Source organism: Protopterus annectens, chromosome 16.part0, assembly GCF_019279795.1.
Source record: "Protopterus annectens isolate FY-2018-M chromosome 16.part0, PAN1.0, whole genome shotgun sequence".
Classification (NCBI taxonomy): domain Eukaryota; kingdom Metazoa; phylum Chordata; order Ceratodontiformes; family Protopteridae; genus Protopterus; species Protopterus annectens.
This window is the reverse complement of record NC_056750.1, coordinates 781,665,264-781,689,481: the sequence shown is the minus strand read 5'-3', so window position 1 is coordinate 781,689,481 and position 24,218 is coordinate 781,665,264. Positions and strand designations below refer to the sequence as shown.

Genomic DNA, 24,218 nt, shown 5'->3' with positions numbered 1-24,218 from the left:
CTTCCTATGAGGATTCCGATGCTGAAGAATCTATCCCTTCAGCCTCCCCTCCTGAGGATTATTCTTTTGGGGAAACCCTGCATACCGTGAGGGAGCACTTCCACTGGGAGAGCCAAGACTACTCAGAATCTGAGAAAAGGCTCAGAGACTTTCTTTTACTACCTCAGCACAGGCCTCTTGCTATCCCTCCTGTTTTAGACATTGTAGATGTATTTTCAAAGTCCGGCTTGTCTCCTGACTCTTTACTCCCTGCACCTGTTAAGCCATACAGGTACTACAGGGTTCTAGATTCACATAAATTTCTTTATAAAAACCCTGCTGCTGACCCAGAAACTATTTCTCAGGGTCCCAAAGGGGTCAAGGCTTCCACTGCAAAAAACCCTATCCCCTCTGATAGGGATTCAAGGGCACTGGACAGATGGGGGAAAAGGTTTACACTTCTGCTACCTTGGCTGTGAGGACTTTAAATTGTCAATTTCATATGCTTAAATATCAGCAATACTTAATGTCACTGCTTAAACAGAAAATGTTAAATTCTGAATGTGCAGAAAACAAGGAAATGCAGGATTTATTGCATGCAACTGAACAAGTGGGACAGCATACTTTGCAATGTAGTTTTGATTCTCTGGAGGCCTATTGCAGGGCCGCTGTTACGGGTTCCATCATTAGGCGGCATGCTTGGTTAAAGGAACAGAATCTGCCTGATCATGTTAAAGCAAAATTATTAGATGCTCCATTACAGCATGATACTTTGTTTGGTGTTAAAGCAGAAGAGGTGTTGAAGAAAATGGAGGAAAAAGCGAAATCTATGCAGACAGTTAAGGATTTCTTACAGGTGCAGCCACCCAGATTTAGCAGGAACTGGCCTACAAAGAATTGGTCCTTTCCAGTGTCAGACAGGCCACAAAGAGGCAGATACAGATGCCCTAGAGGCAGATTCCCAGCCCCAAGGCTCATAGGTCTAAACAATGGGGTACTTCTACCTCCAAAAGCGGAGGAGACAAAGCACAGCCATACAGGAAACAGTCCCAATGACTTTCCTCTGCCAGCACCAAGCACTTATCTTTTGGCAGCCCCCTGAGGGGGAAAACTAGCACTTTTTTTCACAAAATTGGCACATGATCACCCAGGACAAATGGGTCGTGAACATTGTGTCTCAGGGCTACAGGTACCACTTTCACACCCTCCAAGGGCAAAAGGTATGCCAGACCTGTCACACAATCCGTGGGTAGAGGCATAAAAAACAAGTTTCATCCCTCATGGACATGAGAGCCATTCAGCGAGTACCACAGCAAGAGCAGGGACAAGGATTTTACTAGAGACTTTTCTTGGTACCCAGAAAGGACAAAGCCTGGAGGCCAATACTGGACCTATCTATTCTAAACACATACCTGGATATTCCAAAATTCAAAATGTTGACTTTGCAGCAGCTTCTGCCCATGCTGGGCAAGAAGTCTTGGCTTGTAACTTTGGACCTAAAAAAGGCATACCTGCATTTCCCAATCAGACAATATTGCAGAAGATACCTCAGATTCATAGCTGGCTCAATGCACTACCAATTCTCTGTACTGCCCTTTGGCATATCTACTGCTCCCAGGGTCTTCACAAAATGCCTGGCACCAGTAATTGCATTTTGCAGACAAAGAGGAATTCAAATATATCCTTACTTGGATGACTGCCTTATTCAAGCAGAGAACAAGGACATTCTACTAAAGCGTCTGGCGTTTGTAAAAAGATTACTAATTTGCGTAGGGTACACAGTAAACAAAAAGAAATCAAAACTAGTACCCTCTCGAGAGATAATATTCCTGGGTGCAAGCTTAAATACAACTGCCCAGGTGGCTTATCTCACGCCAGGCAAACAAAGGCAACTGACTTCTTACTTCAAAATGTTGGCAACAAAGACCCAGTTATCTGCAAGAAAAATTCTGCAGGCTTTGGGCTTCATGGCATCCTGCATTCTGCTAATTCCATATGCCAGACTGTGTTTGAGGAAACTACAATGGTATCTAAAAAGTGTTTGGACTCAACATTGCCACAGCCTGGAAACATTAATTACCCTCATTCCCTGCCTGCAACAGGAGTTTTGATGGTGGGCACAGGCCTGTCACAAGGGACAGCCATTCCCTTTACCCACAGCCAAGCATACACTAACAACAGATGCATCAGGTTATGCCTGGGGGGCCCACATGGCAGGACAATGTATTCAGGGCACATGGCCTGCAAATCAGATGCATCTTCATATCAATCAAAAAGAGATGCTAGCTGTTCAGAATGCTCTGACAGCTTTCAAGGATCTACTTCATCCAGGACAAGTACTGATAGACGGAAAATACTACAGCCATGTGGTACATAAGCAGGGAGGCACACATTCCTACCCCCTCTGCAGACCAGCCATGACTTTGTGGGACACAGCATTGACTTATCAAGTTCACCTGCAAGCACAATTCCTGCCAGGAAAGATAAATACTCTGGCAGACAAACTAAGCAGAAACCTCATGGATCCCCACGAGTGGAAACTGGATCCACAAGTCTTCAGCATGATAACAAGGAAATGGGGATGCCCAGACGTAGATCTATTTGCCTCCCCTCACAACTGCCAACTACAGAGATTCTGCACAAGGACTTATCACAAGCAAGCATGAAAAGTGGATGCCTTATCCTTCAGCTGGTGGAACCTTACAGTATATGCCTTTCCTCCACTGGCTCTCCTCCCCAAGGTACTCCTAAAGGTCAGACAAGAGAAGCCAAAAATGATACTGATTGCCCCAGACTGGCCACGCCAGCACTGGTACCCAATCCTAAAGAACTTGTCTCAAGGTCCAGCCTGGACATTGCCTCAAATTCCTCACTTACTGACCCAACAAAACAATCGGGTCCTGCACAGCCAACTCAGGACCTTAAATCTGGCAGCATGGCGGATAATGTAACCATTCAGAACATTTTTTCAAAAGCTGTTATGGATGTTATCTTGGAGACCCGGTACCAGAAAATCTTATGCAGAAAAATGAAAGAGATTCTGTGCTTGGAACCAGGAGCAAGGCATTGGCACACGTGTACCAAATATCCCTCAGATTTTACAATACCTAACTGAGATGCTGAACAAAGACCTTTATTTCTCATCAATTAAGAGTCATACCTCTGCCATTTCAGCCCATTACAATACAGAGCCACCTATCTTTTCTCATCCTTTAATAAGGCAGTACCTCAGAGGGGCCAAAAACATTAGGCCTCCAAGGAGGGCTCCAATTCCGGCCTGGGACTTCAATTATGTTTTGGAAAAACTCACACTGCCTCCTTTCGAGCCAGCTTCAACAGCAGATATAAAAATCTTATCCTGGAAAACAGCTGTACTCCTAGTAATAACCTTAGCAAGGCGAGTCTTGGAGTTACAAGCAGTCATGGCTGTGGAACCTTTTATCATTTTTCATCCAGACAGGGTTTCTCTGAGGACAAATTCTACATTTATGCCTAAGGTGGTATCCAGTGTGGCCCTCAACCAAACCATTCACTTGCGTACCTTTTATCCAAATCCACAAAACAAGGGTGAGACCATTTTGCATTCTTTGGACATACACAGACAGTTACGCTTCTATTTGGATAGAACTAAAGCTTTCAGAAAAACTGAGCAACATTTAGTGCCATATGCTGTAGGATCGCAAGGAAAGGCCATCTCAAAACAGACTATTTCTAAATGGATAGGCCATTGCATCCGTTTCTGCTATTTTCAACATGGCAAATCAGTGCCTGAGGGCATTAGGCCTCATTCCACCAGTGCAGAAGCCACTTCAGCAGCCTTCCTCAGAGGAGTACCAACCAAATGTATCTAAGAGGCTGCAACTTGGAGTTCAGTGCACACTTTCACAAAGCACTACCACTTACCTCTTTACTCCAAGTCCAGAGTAGGCTTTGCCACTGCAGTTCTGCAGGGCCTCATAGCCTCTCCTAATCCTATTTAGCCCAGCCACCCATCCTCAGCTTTGGCATCCTACCCAAGAGTAATGACTGCAACAGTGAAGCACGATGAACATAGTACAGTTGTGTACCTACCATAAATGTAGATGTTAGTGTATTCACTGCTGCAGTCCAGGTTACCCACCCACCATCCCCCTTCTCTTTGCTGGGACTTATCTGCACTTCTCTATCCTATACAACCTATTTGGTGTATTTGCTTGTAGATAAAGAAAATGTTATTTTTGTGCATGCATGTTTATTGGCATATTTTTCAACCTACCAATTTGGGGGCACCTGACATCTGGCAAGAAAAACTGAAGAAAATGGCATCGGCTGCATCTTTTATACCCCTGGCTCACTGACGTCAGGGAAGAGGCGACAGCAACCAACACCGGACCTAGACTTTGGAATTCTGGCCGACTGAGGGTAGCCTGCCAGCAGAGTAACCCAAGAGTAATGACTGCAACAGTGAATACACTCGAACATCTACATTTATGGTAGGTACCCAACTGTACTTTTCTCCATTTCCACTAATAGCCAATGCTTTCCTCCCCAGTCTAACAGATGAAAGCTGGCCTCCTAGTGTTGCAGGCCTTTCAAGATACTCTTCCTTCCTGGATTACTGTGATTCAGGCAATGTCAGTGTTCTGGTAAATCAACTGGTAAGGAGGAACTAGATCTTACTGCTTGTGTCACGAAGGTCTGAGAATGTGTCAGTGGGCAGTCTCATCCAGTCGATTTCTGATAGCAATGCATATTCCGGGGAAATCCAGCATGATAGCAGACAAGTCGAGCAGGTCCAGTTTAATGCCTCTGGAGTGGTCTCTTACCATGCGAGTTGCAGAAAATATATTCCGCCAATAGGACCAACCTTGCTGCGCTCTCTTTGCATCTCCCCTCAGCAACAAGTGCAGCAGGTTCTTTCCCCTGATCCCCCACCCACCCACCGGCGGAATCATAGAGAAGCATAGTTGCCACCCGTCTCCTCTGTGCTTACCCACCAACTCCTCTAATCTCCAAGTTTCTCCAGAAAGCATCTCCACTGAATAAAGCACAGTCATCCTCATTACCCCTTATTGGCCTTGTCAGTTTTGGTTCCCCTTTCTTTGGCCTCATCTAGTTTGCTCATCATAGATTTTGGATCCAGTTCCAGGCCTTCTGTCTCACCTGACCGACATTGTTCACCTGGACATTTTAGGCCTAAAGTTGACCGCATGGTCTCTTCACTTCCGTTGATAGCTAGACAGCCCTCTCCATCATATTTTGTCTTCTCATAAAGCTTTCAGTAGGGAATTTACGGAAGTAAATGGAAAATATTTGTTGTTTGGGCACAATGGAGAGAGATTGACCCCTTTTCAGCACCAGTACCTAAAGTTCTCGTCTTTTTGGCTACAATTTTTAATGAAGGGGCTAGCTCCTCATCTATTAAAGTACAGCTAGCTGCCATTTCTAATTTTATATTGGTAAACAATTCCACGTTGGCTCCTTCAAAACTTTTTAAGGCCTTTATAAGGGCAAGCTTTTTCTTAGGCCCCTTTTAAAGGCCCAATTACAACATGGGATTTAAATTGAGTTTTACAAGCTTTAACTCCTTCTCCATTTGAACCATCAGCAAAGAGGAAACTAAAATGATGTCCTTCATGGATGCATCTGCAGTCATAACAAATGGGAAGTCTGGGTCCGGCCGGCCCCGATGTCGCACTTCACCCCGGTCATCAGCTGTTCGCAAGTGCCGTCGGTCAGATCCAGAGATTCCGATGTCAGAAAAGTAAACAATTGTTTAACCGGAAACAAATACCTCATAAGGATTTCCACTCTTACTGCCTACCTTGTTTAGGCCCAGACCACGTTGTTCATCCTTCAACCGACGAGCGCGCTTACGCCGGGTCGGAGAACATCCCCAAACAATTAAAAGCGCAAAGAAAGGACCCCCATTCTTCAGCGGTTTCGCTGAAACCACGGATAAGTGAAACTTTAGCTACTACTGGGGCCTCTACTGATTTATCTGACACCATCCCTTTAAACTGCTAAAACAGTTCCTGCTAAGACCCCCTCACACAGACACCCTTCTAGTTCTCAAATGCTTACTCTGGCAGAGGATTTGATTTCCTTAATCAAGAACAGAGCCTCCCCAGCAGGAGTAGAAGTCTCAGACACTACAGACCAGCCTGAGGCATGCTGATGAATCCATTCCATCGGCCTCACCTCCAGAAGAATTCAATGGCAAGAACAACCACAACATAGACCCTTAGCTATACCTCCAGTCTTGCCTGTTGTGGATGATGCATTTAATGATGTTTGCACTGCTCCTGATTCACTTGCAGATCCTGAGACTATAGCCCAGGGGCCTAAGGCAGTAGCTTTGAAAGGAAGCCAGGTCTTTAGACAGATGAGGCATACCTGCGCACGCCCCCATATAATTTGCAATTTGCACTCAGAAACAAGAACTACCCCTTTACTTCTTGGCATTAACAAAACAGCAAAAACTAAGCAGCAAAGGTGCTGCAGGCCTTGGGATTCATAAACCTCCTAGGGAACCACCACCTACAAACATGGGACTTGATTTTTTGTACTTGAAAATTGACATCTTCTCCATTTGAACCAGCGGAGGGAAGGATCTGGGTAACACCTAACCATCAAAACTGCTTTGCTTTTTTTTCTGGCAATTACAATTAGAAGGCTCTAGAACTCTGGCAGTACAACCCCTTACAAACTCCTTCCTGATCTTCCATCAAAATAGTCTCCATAGGGACCATCTACATTTTATGCCCAGGTGAAGTCCAGATCCAGTTTGTCCTAAAGATCCAGATGTGCCTACCTTTCTTCCCAACCAACCCTCAGGGGGGGAGGCTACTGCATACTTGGATGTACATAGACAGTTGTTACACTTACTGGACTGAGAACCACTAAAGGTAGAAAAAAAACCAGCTGTTAGTTGCCTATGCATGCACTAGGAAGGGAAAGCAAGCAAAAACCAAACAGACAAAATGAAAGGAAATGCATCAGAAATCAGATCTCCTTTCATGGAAACCAATGCCACAGAACATAAACAGAATGCCAAGCCCAACAACAGCCACTACCACACAACTACCTTTACTTTCTTGGCAATAGGACATTATTGAGGAGCTACTTGACCTCCGCGGTACAAGAATTTTGCCAAGCATTACAATACACCTATATTCTAGATAGGATCCCAGGGTTTACCACTGCTGTACTGCAAGGGGGATAACTACTACAATTTTCACTTCCACCTCCCTAAGTACTCTAGTGGTATTCTACCCATTACTCTCCACTCCTTGACTGCAGATGCAGGACTACCTATTTACAGTACAGTTTTGATGCTACTATAAAATGTAGATAGTCTGGATGCATATCTGCAGTCCACCCACCATACTCCTTCCCTCTTTCCCCATCTGCAGTTACTCCTAATAGCTTACTGGGGGCCTCTCTTTATGGTCTAGTCTGGTACACTGTATTTAGCATATGTATATATGCCTACACATTTATCCAAATTTAGCCTTTCAAAGGGGCAATCTGGCACCTGGGGCAAGAAACACTGAAAGAAAGTAAGTGATGGCCGATGCTTTTATACCGAACCAACAGAGATGCCGTCGAGGGTGAAGGTCGTTATTATCGACGTGGATGAACTTTGGAATCCGGCCGACTGAAGGGCTGCCTGGCCTTAGGACTAGGATTTTGGTATGACTGCAGATGCTATCGGACATCTACATTTATGGTTTTAACCTGGAATACTTTCTAGTAACCATAACATCCACTAGAATAGTCTCAGATTTCCAAACCCCATCTTCAAAGTACCTTATTTGATTTATAAAGCTAGCGTATTAATTATTATGAACCAACCAGTCGTTCTTTCTTAAGGTAGTGTCAGAATCCAACATCAGTCTATCAAGTCTTTCCAAATTTCACGGCAAAGCAGAATACATGTTACACTTGTTGGATGTTCACAGACAGATGTTTCTATTTCCATAGAATGGAAGATTTAAGAAAATCAGATCAATTGTCTCCTTTTGCTTAATCAAAATTGGGCGAACCAGTTACAAAAGTAACTTTAGCCAAATGGCTAACTGATTGCATTTCCTTTATCTACAACAAATTGGGTTTCTTTGTCAAAACCTTTGAGCTCATTCATCCAGGTCCATGGCAACTTCATCAGTATTTTTGTCCAGATCTTCCATGGACAATAGTTATGCTGCTTCAGCTTGGGCTAATCCTCATACCTTTACTACTCATTACATATTGGATCTGGTCTGTAGGGGAAGAGAAGTATTTGGCTCAACAGTGATCAGGAATATTCTTCCTTGGAGTCCTCCCGGGATTCAGGCAGTAGGGGACTCTGTCCCACTTGCTGAAGAATGAATGAAAATTGGCAACATCAGATAAAGAAGTTATGTACTGACCATAACGTTTCATTTGTGTTGTCCATTTTCATTCATCTCCCCTCCCTCCAACCCCTGCTGGTTTGTTTGTGACCTCTGGAAGAATGAGAAGATACTAAAGGAGTCAATGTTCCTGCCTTTGAGCTCCAGATACTGATTTTTTCAAATTATGATTGTTTCTAATAAGACAATAAAAAATGAACACTTGCCTTTCCCAAAGGAGAATCTTTGAGTTGAGGGGACATTTCAGGGGAGGGGGGATGCTGTAGCCCTGAGGTGTCAGTTTTTTTCTTGGGAAATGGGTTGTTCAATATCCCAGCATTCATTCCATTTGTAGGATTGATAGTTGTCTTGTGCTTTGCTGGGCAAATAAGTTTCCTTTGTGGTGGGGAAAACTTACTTAATTTTATTTCCTGTTGAGGAATGTTATTTTAAAGCTAGTAGTATAGTGTTGTTCCTTAGCGTACTTTCTAAGCTTTTTAACTCTGACTTCGGTCACTGTGATGGAATACCTCAGGGTTTTTGGTCACATGGCATCTGTGATTCTCTTGATACCCCATGGCAAGATGCCACATGAGAAAGATAGTGGTATATGAAATCTTTTTGGTCCCAAGATCAGTACCCTTTAGCTTTTCAAATTACAGTCCTGGGGTTTGTCAGAATAGAAATCTTGTGGTAGAGACAACAGATACCCTTACATCCAGGTCTCCCCTTCTCCCTCCCCATTTTAAAGTTTATTACCACAGACGCTTTGGACTTCACTTGGTGAATAATTTCTGGAGGGATAAAAGTGCAGGTGTAGGACACCAAGGGCAGATGCAAGCACATAAATATCAAGGAGATGCTTGCCCTGATCAAAGCATTCAACTATCTAAACCACTTTGGTGTCTGGGACCACTTCTTGAATTTACAGACAATAACACCGGTTATGTGATGCATCAACAAGCAAGGGGAAACCAGGTTGTAACCGCTTTATAGACTTAGCCATGTTAGCTTCAGGATATAGCTTTATACCACAGTCTTGCTCTACAGGCAAGATTGTGCTGTGAAGCTATATCCCAAAGCTAACATGGCACAGTCTTGCTCTACAGACATCCTACATTCTGTCAGAGCAAAATTGTTTGCAGTCGAGCTGAGCAAAAGCAGAGCACACCCTCATGGATGGAATCTAGATCAGAGGGTCTTCCAAGATTTGATCCATCTGTGGGGAGTTCATCAAGTAGACTTCCAACAATCAGTTGAAAAGATTCTGTTCTAGGACACTCTGCACAAGAAAGCATGGAAGATGTATTTTTCCTTTGACAGGAATGTTCCTGTATGCTTTTCCACCCTTTCCACAATTATCCAGGGTACTTCCGAAGATTTGGAAGGAATCCCCCAAGGTCACTGTGGCTCAGACAGCCATGGTTCTCCCTTCTTTTAGAAATGCCCAGGGGCAATTGCCACAAGCTTCCTCACAGACTGGATCTACTCTGTCAAGAGCATGGGTGTTTGCACTCTGACATCAGTGAGCTACAGTTGACTGTCTGGATGATAGGTTCCTAAAAGGAATTAAGATTGTGTTTACTGAGAACATGCAGCAGGTAGTAATGTAGGAAAGGAGCCCTGCTACTAGCGAGTCATAGATGTGTGTGTGTGTGTGTGTGTGTGTGTGTGTGTGTGTGTGTGTGTGTGTGTGTGTGTGTGTGTGTGTATATATATATATATATATATATATATATATATATATATCTGCTAGTTCTCTGGTTCTCCATTTGTGAGATGTTTTTCGTGTTTCACTGTTGCAGTCGTTACATTTGGGTTATCTGCTTGCAGGTAGCCCTCAATCGGCCTGATTAACAAAGTCTTGGGTCCTGCATCAGTTGCTGTCCCTTCTTCCATGACAGGTCGTCGGGGATATAAAACATGCAGCCGACGCCATTACATCAGTCTTTCTTGCCGTGCGTTGCCTGAAGCAGAAGTAGTTCGCAAGTGCCGGTCGGCCGACTCCTGAAATTTTCGTTTTCGAGTTTCAGAACCGAAGTCTTCAACTAAAGCTAAGTACCCCATTGGGGAAACCTTTTCTTGCTCCTTACCGATGTCTGTAAAAGTTTAATAATTGCATTACTTGTGGAAAGCAAATACCTCATGAAGATTTTAATTCGTACTGTATTCCTTGCCTAGGCCCTGACTACGACGTACCTTGCTGTCGGTTTTTTGCTTTATTTAATCAGTGCACTATCCGTCATCTGTATATCTTCACCTTTAAATATTTAGGTTCTCTGTTTAATTATTCAGAAATGTTGTTGGTTAGCCATCCGGCTACCAGAATTCCAAAAAAATGCAAAGATAAAGACAGAGACAGGCCGGCGAGGTCCAAAACTGCCGACTATGCTTCTCCTAAGCCAGTCGCCAGTACTCAGTGAGGCATTTTCACAGCCCCTGATACCCGCTACTTCTGATTCGCAGGCCTCTACTGATACCCATTCGAAGTCTGGTATGCTGCGAGATGCTTCAACTGTGGACCCCGTGGATGTTTCTACCTTGGATGGGTCAGGAGCCGCTGTGCAGGCACCGGCTTCTGAAGGTGTATTCAGGCCTACAGACTTGCATATTAAACCTACGCCTCCTTTTTTACTTAGGCCTAAATCTCGAACCATGCCTAAAAAAAGATGCCCAGGCCACATGCTCAGGCTTCTATTCTTAAAAAAACAAATAAGAATGGCTGAAGGTCTAATAACTCTAATCAGGGGTAGCCAACCCCCACCCCCCTTCTAAGAAGCCTAGGACTGAAGTTGATAATGAATCTTCTGACCAGGATTCTGTTTTTTCTAAGGATCTGGATTTGCCCTTATCTATTTATGAGGATTCTGATGCAGAAGACTCCATTCCCTCTGCTTCCCCTCCTGAGGATTTTTCTTTTGGGGAAACCTTACATATTCTAAGGGAGCATTTCCACTGGGAAAGCCAGGATTTTTCTGATTCAAAAAAGAGGCTTGGGGATTTCCTTCTCCTACCTCAGCATAGGCCTTTAGCTATTCCTCCTGTACTAGGCATTGTTGATGCTTTTTCGGAATCTAGTTTGGCCCCTGATTCCTTGCCTCCTGCTCCCAGAAAACCTGACAGATGCTACAAGGGCCCCTGAGTCACATAAGTTCCTTTTAAAAATCCTATTGCGGATCCAGAGACTATTTCACAGGGGCCCAAGGGTGTTAAGGCTTCTACTGCTAAAAATCCTACCCCTTCTGATAGAGACTCCAGGGTGCTGGATAGATGGGGTAAGAAGGTTTACACTTCTGTGACCTTAGCCATTAGGGCTTTAAACTGCCAATTTCATATGTTAAAAGTATCAGCAACATTATTGGATTGCTTAAACAGAAACTTATGTGGATTCCTGACTGTGTGGAAAATAAAGAATTACATGTTTTAATGCATTCTGCTGAACAAGTTGGAAAACATACTTTGCAATGTGGTTTTGATTCATTAGAGGCCTCTTGCAGGGCTGCTGTTACTGGGTCTGTGCTCAGAAGGCATGCTTGGCTTAAGGAGCAATCTTTGCCTGATCATGTTAAAGCTAAGTTGTTGGATGCTCCTTTAAATCAGGACTGTCTGGCAACACGGCTGAGGAAGTTCTTAAAAAGATGGAAGATAAAGCTAAATCTATGCAAACTGTTAAAGATTTCTTACAAGTTCAGCCTCCTAGATTTAGTAGGCACTGGCCCTCTAAGAATTGGTCCTTTCCAGCCCCTTCCAGGTTTTCTCAAGCCCAACTTAGACACAGCAAAAACCCCAGGTTTCAGTCCCAGGGGACACACAGGGCTAAACAGTGGGGGCCTCCAAATCCAGGAGTAATAAGACTCCCCCCTATGGTAAACTGTCTCAATGACTTCCTTTTAAAGTTTCCAAGCACTTATCAACTGACTGCCACTTTGGGGGGAAAGATTGCTCTTCATGCAAAGAATTGGGAACTCATTAACCAGGACAAATGGGTTTTAAATGTAGTGTCCCAGGGATACAGATTTCACTTCCACACGTTACCAACACCAAGTGGGTGGCCGGACCTACTCCCAAATCAGTGGGCAGAGGCCCAAAAACAAGTATTTTCTCTCTTAAGCATGGGGGCTGTTCAACTGGTACCAGAAGAAGAAAAAGGACAAGGTTTCTACTAGAGACTTTTTCTGGTACCCATAAAAGAAAATTCATGGCTTCCTATCCTGGACCTGTCTACTCTAAACACCTTTTTGGAGATTCCAAAATTCAAGACGTTGACTCTTCCACAGTTACTTCCTATGCTAGGCAAAGATGCCTGGTTGGCAACAGTAGATTTAAAAGAAGCATACCTGCACATCCCAATCGGGGAATCTTGCAGAAGATACCTATGCTTCAAAGCAGGCTACACGCACTATCCGTTCTCTGCACTGCCCTTTGGCTTATCTACTACACCCAGGGTATTCACAAAGTGCCTAGCTCCAGTTATTGCATTTTGCAGGCAAAGAAATATTCAAATATAGCCATACCTGGACAATTGTCTAATTCAGGCAGAAAGCCAGGACATACTTTTGAATCATCTGGCCTTTGTACAAAGGGTTCTAACTTGCCTTGGGTACACATATAAAAGAAAAGAAATCACACCTGGTACCCTGTCAACAAATTATACTCCAGGGAGCAAGCTTGAATCCAACTTCCCAGATGGCTTACCTCACGCCAGAGAAACAAATTCATTTGACAACCTACTTCAAACAAGTGGCCACAAAAACCTTGCTGTCTGCAAGACAAATACTGTAAGCCTTGAGGTTCATGGCCTCATGCATTCTTCTAATTCCATATGCAAGACTACATATGAGGAAACTACAGTGGTATCTAAAAAAAGCCTATGGTGTCAACATTCTCAGGATCTAGAAGCAATGATTTCTATCATCCCTTGCCTACGCCTGGAGTTCCTTTGGTGGGCAGAGACCTGCCACCAAAACAAGGGACTTCCTTTTACACCACCCCCTGCCACCCAAACCCTAACAGACACCCCCTGCCATCCAAACCCTAACAGACGCATCAGACTATGCATGGGGGGGGGCTCACCTGGCAGGGAAGTGCATTCAGGGCAAATGGAACCCAAGTCAAATGCACCTGCATATCAATCAAAAAGAAATGTTAGCTGTACAAAATGCTCTGACAGCCTTCAAGGACCACATTCTTCCTGGACAACTAATGGTAAAGACTGACAACACCATTGTTATGTGGTACATAAACAAGCAGGGGGTACACATTCTTACCCCCTCTGCAGACTAGCTATGGCATTGTGGAACACAGCCTTGAGCTACCAAGTGCACCTACAAGCTCAATTCCTGCCAGGAAAATTAAATACACTGTCAGACGGACTAAGCAGAAACCTCATGGACCCACACGAGTGGAAACTGGAACCAAGGATTTTCAGCATGTTGACAAGTATATGGGGGAGCCCAGATGTAGACCTGTTTGGCTCTCCTCAGAACTACCAATTGGACAAAGTTTGCACAAGGACTCCCCACAAACAAGCCTGGAAAATCAGTCTATGCCGCCTCTGCTCTCCAAAGTACTACTGAAAATCAAATAAGGCAAACAAAGGATGATTTTGATTGCTCCCGACTGGCCACGCCAACACTGGTACCCCCTCCTGCGCAGTGTGTCACGGTTATCCCCATGGCACCTGCCTCGGACTCCTTGCCTGTTGTCTCAGCAGGAGAACCAGATTCTGCACCCGCAGCTTCTAACACTGAACTTTGCAGCCTGGCTAATTACATAATCTCTCCTTGACCATCCCTCAGTAAACCTGTGATGGATATTACTTTAGAGGCAAGGAGGCCTAGTACTAGAAAATCTTATGCTGAAAAATGGAAGATATTCTGTGCCTGGATCCAATCTCAAGGGATGAGCACAGCAGCGCCCAATTTACCACAGATTTTAAAATACTTAACTGAGATGCTTCACAAGGGCCTGTCTTTTTCCTCCATTAAAATCCACGCCTCAGCCATTTCTGCTCATTATAATAAAGAACCTCCCCTCTTCTCTCGTCCATGGCTCAGGTAGTTCCTCAGAGGGGCCAAAAATGTAAGACCACCCAGGAGAGCTCCAACCCCAGCCCTGGGACCTTAACTTTGTTTTGGAGAAACTCATTCTACCTCTTTTCGAGCCAGCTGCTACTGCAGACTTAAAATTTCTTTCTTGGAAAACAGCTTTTCTTTTAGCAATCACTTCAGCCAGAAGGGTATCTGAATTGCAGGCCCTTATGGCAGTGGAGCCTTTCATCATCTTTCATGCGGACAAGGTATACCTCAGAATCAATCCATCCTTCATGCCCAAGGTGGTATCCACTGTGTCTCTCAATCAGTCCATTAATTTGCCAACCTTTCCCAATCCACAGAACAAAGGGGAATGGATACTGCATTCCTTAGATGTGCACAGACAACTTAGATTCCACTTGGACAGGACTAAACCTCAAAGGAAATCTGAACTGCTGGTGGCATTTGCTGCAGGGGCAGAGGGGAAGGCTATTTCAAAGCAAACCATTTCTAAATGGATAGGCCATTGCATTAATTTCTGCTATAAGCACCATGGAAAACCTGTCCCCCAGGGGATCAGAACTTACTCCACCAGGGCTGCATCTACCTCTACAGCCTTTCTCAGAGGCGTCCCTACCAGGGACATCCTAGAAGCTGCTACCTGGAGTTCTGTACATACTTTCACCAAGCATTATCATTTGCCAATTTTCTCTAAATCCAGAGTTGGCTTTGCCACTGCAGTCTTGCAGGGCCTTATAGCTGGTCCTAATGCCATCTAAATTCCTCCTCCCAACCATAGCTTTGGGAATCTACCCAAATGTAATGACTGCAACAGTGAAACACGAAGAACATAGTACAGTTGTGTACACATACCATAAATGTAGATGTTCAAGTGTATTCACTGTTGCAGTCCTGGTTACCCTCCCTCCAGCCCCCTAATTTCTTTTGGCTATACCTCTACTTTCCTTTTTTTATGCTTAAAAGCCTTTTTGGTGTATTTGCTTTTTTGTTGGAGGTATATCATTGTACTGTTATATTTAATCGAGGCAAGAAAAACTGATGTAATGGCGTTGGCTGCATGTTTTATACCCCCTGACGTATGGAAGAAGGGACAGCAACCGATGCAGGACCCAAGACTTTGTTAATCAGGCCGACTGAGGGCTACCTGCAAGCAGATAACCCAAATGTAATGGCTGCAACAGTGAATACACTCTTAACATCTACATTTATGGTAAGTGTACACAGCTGTACTTAACTATCCCATCCCATGGCCTTTCCCATTCCTCTATAAAGGTTGGTTTATCGGCCATTTCAGCATGCTAGTTGCTGTTATCGGTCTTCAGCTGACTTCATTCTGTTTTCATCCCTGAACCACATTCTTTAGTAGAGCATGGATGGCCTAGTGGTGCAGTCATAAGGAATGCCTCCTTTATTTTTGTGCTACATGATGGAGATTTTGGAGGTTGATGGTCTATCTCTCTCTTCATCTTTCTGTTTTCTTGCTGGAGGAGAGTTTGAAGTTATGCTTGGAGACCAGATATTTGTACTACTCTTGGGGGGGGGGGGGTGCGGGGTGCAGGCTTTCCATGGTGTTTGCTTTCCACCTACATGAAAATGTCTTCTTTGGTAGTGTGTCATAAAGATTCATTTTGCTGAAGTTTTTTTTTCAGCTTGGATGCCCTGATTAGACCTTTTTACCCAAGTTTTTAAGTTTTAATATGGGAGGAAATTCATGAAGTGCAAGTCACTTGGTGCCTGCCTTAGGTGGCCAAAAATTTGATTCCCTCAGCGTCCTGTTTGCTTGTGTGAGTCTGCATAGGTTACTTTGACAGTTCTCTTGTACGGAGTCTGAGAAAGGTACATGTGGATCAGTGCTCTGCCTGGTTACCAAATAAAAATAAACTTATGGTAAAGTTGGTTTTGTAGATTTGCTTATAAAAAGTTTTTTGTAGTGATGAGAGCTTAATCCACCAGGTTTACCATGGTGTCTTTGACCACTTTCTGGGGCATTTGTTTTTAAAGGAATTGTAGGATTGGTGCAAACCCACTCTTTTCCATTACTATGTTGCCTTATAGTCATGATATCTTACTTGTTTTCCATTGGGAAGTGAATAATTAGCTTAAAACACTTCAGCTAGTGACCAATGAAGGTAGTAAATATGCCCAAATGTCGTACTGAGGCTGGAGATGTCTTCTGTGCGGGCATGATGTTAAGTTGTCAATCTCGCCTTCATTCTTGCTGGATGGGTTCGGAGCCGATCCTCGGCTCTGACTCGGCACTTGCTTAGCTTGAGAACTCCTTTTACCAGCTCGAGGCAACCCTATATCCCATGATGCAAGGCGGGACTACCCCAGATCTCGTTTGCCGCTTTGCAAAGAGGTCTCCTTTTTTGCCAGCTGAGGTAAGTTTGAGTTTTTCAAACAGCTTTAGTCAGGGTTTATCTTCCCCTTTTCCTATTTTTTAGTGTGTAGTGTCCATACAATCACCCTATTCCCCTTATAGTAAAAAAATTTTTACTTTATAAAAAGTTTTAAAAATTTCAGTTAGGCCTAGGCCTTCCTTATTAATCCCTACCTGTGTGTCTGTGTTTGTGGGATTAATTTGTGTGACTGTTTTGGTGTGTGTGTGTGAGTATTTTATTACTCTTTTTCCTTAGACTATGTCTAAAGAGGTAAAGGTCTCTGGCTTCAAGAAGTGTGACTCGTGCTGTCAGAAAATGTCTCTGACAGACGGTCACACTTCTTGTGTTTACTGCCTGGGGCCTTTACACCTGCAGGACTCCTGTGCTTTGTGTCACTCTTTTAGCCAGCGAGTCCTGCAGGAAAGGAGGAATAAGTTAATCCTCCGTGGCTTGCTAAAGCCGGAAGGTTCACCCACTAAACCTGGGTCAGTAAGCCTTCCAAGCCATCCAAGGGTCAGGCTACAGCTTCCAAGCCTTCCCGGTGGCTCCGACTCCTTGTCGAGATCGCTCGGCCGGAGCCGATCTTTCTCCTTCTCAGCTAGGGTCGGTTCCGATCGGTTCCGACACCCAATCTGCTGTTGCCTTGTCTGCTCCGGCTGGAGCCGACACAGTATCAATATCGGGCGAAGCCTTGCTCCATCTGGAACTAGGGCGTCGGCTCCGATGACTTCCTCCAAGAAGAGATCTCGGTCCCGCCTTTGGAATCTATCCACTGCTCGGGTCTCCTCTTTTGTCGGGCGGAGTCATCGGAGCCGATCTTCGAGATCTTCCAGGCTGTCTGACCACGATTTAGAGAGGGTGGTAAGCAGGCTGTTAAAGTCGCAGGCACTGGCCCAAATGCTCCATAGCCCGTCTCAGCAGACTTGCTATTGCTTCACCCTTGAACTTCCTCCTCCGACTCTCCACCAGAGTTGGGCCAGAGCTTCGGGACAGCGACTGTGTCGGCGCCGAACCGATACATCCTTTTTCGGCTCCGTCGTCTTGCTCGATCTCCTCCTTGAGACCTTCCTTGGAGGGATCCGGTCGCCGAGTTTCCCTAGTCGGCTCCGAGGGGCTAGTGGCATCGGACCCTTGTCCGACCCGCTCTCCTTCTCGGGCTTTGGCTTTGCAAGCTCGGCACCGACATCTGCCTCTGAGCCTTCCCTCTCGGTGGAGCCGGAATTCCTATTTCCTCGAATGGGAATATTCCGGTCTCCGGGAGGGGAGCCTTTGAGGTGATGAGGAGTGTTCTGGCACCTGAGCCAGGTCAACGGTCCATCCCTCTAGCTCCTCCCTCTTGGTGCCTGTAGACGCCTCTTGCCAGCCTCTTGCTCTCAGGCCCAGGGATCCATCGCCCAGGTTTCCCCATTGGGAATATCTTCCTCTTCGAGGTTTCTCCTGATCCTGCAGGGGAACCCCTCGAAGAAGGGCGTGAGGAAACACACACTCCCCTGAGTCTACTACATCTGATACCGACTTAGATGAGTCGGAGGGTTCCGATCCCCTCTGAGGATGTCTCCTTTCAGACATCCTTGAGCTCCTCAAACAGAGGGGAATTGGCCTCCATTGACCCCTCCGAGGATGAGTCGGTATACCTGGAGGCTTTGGATCCCGACCCTCCACCTCCTGGGTGTCTCTGCCTTCGACCCACTTATGCAGGTAGTGGCTCGAAGGCGGCAGCTCCAGATTCTATGGAACCTGTCCCCGGGAGACCATCCAAGTTTATTACGGCCCCTCGGACAAACAGTTTCTTTCCAAAGGTCTCTGTGGATGCTATGGTGGTGGCGGCCACTAAGAAGGAACTGCGGATCCTTCAGTACCTGTCCATCCTCCTAACAAGGATTCTAGGACCATGGACAGGTATGGAAAGCGGATGTTTTCTTCAGCGACCTTTGCTATGCTCGCTGAACTACCTTTGTCACTTCACCAGGCTTCAAAGAGATATTCTCAAGGAACTAGGTGAAGTGGTCCAGGATCCTTCTGCTGCTGGGGCTCAAGAAAGATTGCCTCACAGCTAGCAATCCTGAATTCCTTATCCAACTCCTCCATGCGGCTCATATCCTATGCGGCCGATGGAGCGAGCAGCCGCAGGCACAGGAGTGGCTCTTAGATGTCAAGCCTGGATGCGGCTTTGTAATTTTGCGGACCCCTTTAAGTCCTTCACCAATACCCTTTGACGGTTCGGCTTTGTTCGACCTCAGGTGAAGGATACCTTGACCAGGTGTGAGCAGGACGGTAAAACTCTTTCTGCCGTTGGAGTCCATTTTCCACCCCTTCTAGACCATATCCCAAGGGTCAGAAGGAGGGAAGATGTGGTTCATAAAGCTCAAGGAGCTACACGGACACACTTGGTCAGTTTACTCCCAGAGGCAGAGGGGTAACAATAATAGACGCCCTAGAGGCAGGGGGTCCTCAGAACCAGGGCAACAGGGAGTCTCTTCCTGAGAAGCCATTTCAGCACCCCTGAGGTGTTGCCCGACTGTCCACCCTTGGAGGCAGTCGGGGGAAGGATTTCGCTGTACCCAGTAGCCTGGCATTCCCTTTCACAAGATATGTGGGTACAGTCGATCATATCCGAGGGTTACACAATCCCCTTGAAGGTATCCCACCTCGACAATCCCTTCCAGACATCTCACCCGGTCAAAGGGATTTGACAGAACAGGAGGTTTCAAAGCTCCTAGAAAAAAGAGCCGTCCAGACTGTTCCAGCAGACCAAGTAGGATCCGGCGTCTACTCTAGATTCTTTTTGGTCCCCAAAAGGGACGGAGATTGGAGACCAATATTAGACCTGAGCAGTCTAAACAGATTTGTCAAGAAGGCAAGATTCCGGATGGTCACGCTTCAGTCCATTCTGCCCTTTCTGGGCAAGGACAACTGGATGTTCTCTATAGACCTTCAGGACGCGTACTATCACATAAAGATTCACAGGCGCTCCAGACGGTTTCTCCGCTTTCGGCTCGGGACCAGTCATTACCATTTCAGAGCCCTGCCCTTTGGCCTCACTTCAGCCCCCAGAGTGTTTACCAAATGCATGGCAGTGGTCACAGCTCATCTGAGACGTCAAGGATTCCAGGTGTTTCCTTATTTAGACGACTGGCTCCTCTCCGCCACCACCAGGTGTCAGCTTCTTCAGACCAGAGACTACACTCTGCAGCTATGCAGGAGTTTGGGAATTTCAGTCAATTTCGAAAATCTTCTCTGCGGCCTTGCCAATCTATCACCTTTATAGGCGCAGAATTAAACACCGTCAAAATGTTAGCCAGACTAACAGATCAAAGAATTCTGGACATCCAAAAATACGTTCGGATTTTATTGCAGAGCAGCAAAGTCAAAGCCAGACTGATACTAAAGGTTCTAGGTCTTATGGCTGCGGCCATTGTTCTTCTACCACTGGCTCGCTTCCACATGCCTTCTGCAGTGGTTGTTATTCACTCAGTGGTCGTTCCACAGTCTTCCGATGAGGCCAATCTTAGTCACACAATCGTGCAGGACTCATCTGAACTGGTGGATATCTTCCCTCTTCTTCATCAGGGCCGACCTTTTGTTCCCCTCCTCCGTTGCCACAGTTACTACGGATGCCTCTCTGATCGGGTGGGGGCATTATCAGGGCAGGATGGTCCACGGCGTGGCAACCCATAGAATACCATCTGCACATAAATGTCCTGGAGATGAGAGCGGTGCTTTTAACGTTGCAAGCCCTCAACGACTTTCTTCCCGTAGGGACTATTGCAGTACAAACGGACAACATGTCTGTGGTCTGGTACATCAACAAGCAGGGCGGGACCAGGTCCTATCCGTTGTGTCGAGAGCTCTCAGACTTTGGCAATGGGCAATCTCCTCTCATCGGTTTCTGATAGCAACGCACATCCCCGGCAGGTCCAACCTCTTGGCGGACAGGCTGAGCAGATCCATTCTCATGCCTCACGAGTGGTCTCTCAATCTGTAGTGGACCAGATTTTTCTGAAGTGGGGCACACCTTGTTGCGATCTTTTTGCTACACCCCAAAACAACAAGTGCCCCGATTTTTTCACCCTCTTTCCCCTACCAGGCCAACCCCTGAGAGACTCTCTAACCCAGGATTGGCCCCGGCGACTTCTGTGCTTTTCCTCCCTTTCCCTTGATTCCACAAGTCATTCAGAAAGCCACCATTTTGAGGGCCAAGTTGATTCTCATTGCCCCTTACTGGCCTCAACAAATTTGGTTTCCGTCTCTGCATCGTCACCTCCTGGTGCAGCCCTGGCATCTGGACCCAGTTCTGGATCTCTTGATCCACCAGTCGGGTCAACAGCACCGGGCCATTCATTCTCTCAACCTCACTGCTTGGTTGCTCCACTTCCTTCCCTAGCCAGGCTTCCTATGATCTCTGATTCGGTCAGAGACATCTTAGTGGCTTCTTTAAAGTCGTCCACCAGAACGGTTTATGCTAGCAAGTGGCGACGTTTTTCCATTTGGGCAAATTCCAGGAATATTGATCCCTTTACTGCTCCTGTGCATTCTGTTTTAGATTTCCTGGCTGAGGTTTTTCAGTCAGGATCTTCTTCATCTACAGTAAAAGTTCAACTGGCTGCTATTTCCAAGTATCATGTTGGCTTGCAAGATCATAACATTGTCTCATAGACTATGCAAGGCCTTTCTGAGAGGAGTGTTTCTCTTAAAGCCGCCAATAAAACATCCTCCGCCACAATGGGATCTAAATTTAATGTTGGCATCCTTGATGTTACCTCACTTCGAACCGTCTGCTTCATGTTCATTGAAATTATTGACCTGGAAAACTATATTTTTACTGGCTGTCACTTCAGCAAGAAGGGTTTCCGAGATTCAAGCTCTCTGCATCCGTTCCCCTTACTTGGTTTTTCACAAGGACAGGGTATCCTTAAGAACGAACCCGTCCTTTCTCCCCAAAGTTGTGTCTCAAACCAATATTAATCAATCCATAGATCTACCATTTTTTTTCCCAAACTATTCTGACAGAGCTGAACAAAGCTTCATTTTTGGATGTCCATCGTCAGCTCAGGTACTATTTGCATAGAACGAAACAATTCAGGAAATCGGACCAATTATTTGTCTCCTATGCAGAAAACAGGAAAGGTCTCCCAGTGTCTAAAGTGACCTTATCCAGATGGTTGTCTTCCACCATTTCTTATGTGTACTCACTCAGAGGCAAGCAACTACCTTGTAAACCGAAGCACACTCAACCAGGAGTCTATCCACTTCTGCAGCCTTTCAGGATAGACTACCCATTGATACCATTTGTGCAGCAGCTACTTGGGCCCTCCTCATACCTTTGTCTCTCATTACAAGTTAGATGTGGCCTCCAGAGACAGGGCCAGTTTTGGTTCCACAGTTCTCAAGAGTCTGTTCCATTGAGCCACCGGGATACAGGTGCTAGGGGCGGTCCCATCCAGCAAGAATGAAGGCGAGATTGACAACTTAACATTTAGAAGTTATGTACCTACCATAACGTTCCATGTTAGTTGTCTTCTCTGCCTTCTTTCTTCCTCCCTCCTTCCCCCTGGCCTGGACAGATCTTGAAGAGTTCCTATCAGGTTGTTTCCTCCTGAGCCTTCATTAGAGGACTCTTTTATTATGAACTTGGGTTTCCTAAATATATTAGGTTAGTCCTTAGCAGGGTAGGTTAGCTACCAAACGAGATCTGAGGTAGTCCCGCCTTGCATCATGGGATATAGGGTTGCCTCGAGCTGGTAAAAGGAGTTCTCAAGCTAAGCAAGTGCCGAGTCGGAGCTGAGGATCTGTTCCGAACCCATCCAGCAAGAAAGAAGGCGAGAGAAGACAACTAACATGGAACGTTATGGTAGGTACATAACTTCTAATTACTGAAGCTAGATTAAAATGGAAGAGCAAGAAATCCTGCAGTTTTTGTGTAATTATGGGAATTAAGATAGTGGATATGTAGAGGCTTGATTGCAGAAACTGATTATGTCCATATTTATTTCACAGAGAATTAGTGAAAAACCTCAAGTAATAGCAGACTATGAAGCTGGAAAAGCTATACCAAACAACCAAGTTTTGGGCAAACTAGAGAGAGCTTTAGGTGAGTAGTTTGAAAGATTTATACAGAATGACTTTGTCAATACTTGCTGCATGACTGGCAAGAGTTCTGAAGAGTAAAAGGTAATTCTATAAAGTAATACAGCAGTTAATTTTAATTTCCATTTGTTTCCCTGGTGCATCTTGTGAACGTTTTACCATTTTTCTTGTCTTATTGTTACAGAAAATGTTTCTCTCTCTGTGACCTAGTCACCACCTACAGGTTTACATCCTATTGAGAGTATTTTGCTGAAGTCAAGTGGAGTGCTGTAAACAGCTTGTTTGGTAATCCTTTTCCAGAGAGAGAGCTGATAAATCTTTGAAGAACAGGGATATATTATACCACCACAGTGTGTAAAAGATTGCTCATTTATATTGAGTGAAGTGTTGCTTTTTTCTATGTAGCTATTGCATTTGACAAACTCGAAGCACAGTTTCATAAGCTACAGGCTGCTGCAATTTGCCTTGCTGATCTCTGTTTTAAGACGGTCACTTTTGAATTGAATAGGGTGGAAAGCTTTTTTACCTAGTTAGAGTGTGGGGGAGGGAAGATCTGGAATATTTTTAAGGACCGGAGCTTTAAACATTTTTTCACCTCTGATGTTGAGAATGAACAGCTTTTTTGCAAGCTTAAGTTAAACTCTTTTCTGGTGTAATTTAGTGAAGTAGAAGTATAGACTTTGCTTTTACAGACCTTATAAAAAGTTAGTAATTCAGAATAGTACCACTGCAAAAAGGAGGAGTAAAAAAAACCCTTATGCCTGGCATGGTCTGGTTTATTCTTCTGTACCACTAGGGCTACAGCTGCAGCTCACAGGTGTCGGACACAAATTTTCCCATATTTTAGCTGTTCCCATAATCCTACATCTCTCTGACACTATCCTTGCCAGATCTTGCTTTTGCAGCTCTTCATCGCTACATCACATCATTAAGACTCCAGGCTTTCTCTGTGAATTCCTTGTTGGTAGTGTTTTGAGAATTTCTCCTTTATTTTCCTTTGGTCTATTTTCTGTTGCTCTTCTAGAGCTGAGCCACCCCCCCCCCCCCTTGCCCCTGGCTAGGTCTGTTATTACCTAAAGGTATGTGGTAGATATCTGTTGTAAGTGTTCTAGGGTCTTAATGCAGGCCCAAATGAATACAGGCCTCCTCCGTCTCCACTTTGGCTCTTCCTGTCCATGCCTTCAGCCCGAGCCCCTCATCACCAGGGAACAGGTCCTTAATGTTCTCGCAAAGGCAAAAAATACAGTCTCCATGGGACCCGATGACAACTCTGTTTGTATCCTACATGAACTCAGGCATGAGCTCTCAGCTCTGTTAGACACCCTGTTCAGCCTGAGTACCGGCTTCATCCCAGCTGAATGGAG

The 24,218-nt window shown here is 45.2% G+C and overlaps 1 protein-coding gene across 1 annotated transcript in view; it reads left to right on the top strand.

Moving 5' to 3' along the window:
- EDF1 (endothelial differentiation related factor 1) overlaps window positions 1–24,218 on the top strand; it is a 763,231-nt gene that overhangs the window by 368,418 nt on the left and 370,595 nt on the right. Inside the window, exon 4 of the mRNA XM_044058360.1 lies at window positions 22,765–22,858. Within this exon, the coding sequence (XP_043914295.1) occupies window positions 22,765–22,858 (94 nt within the window). The remainder of the gene's footprint in view (window positions 1–22,764; window positions 22,859–24,218) is intronic.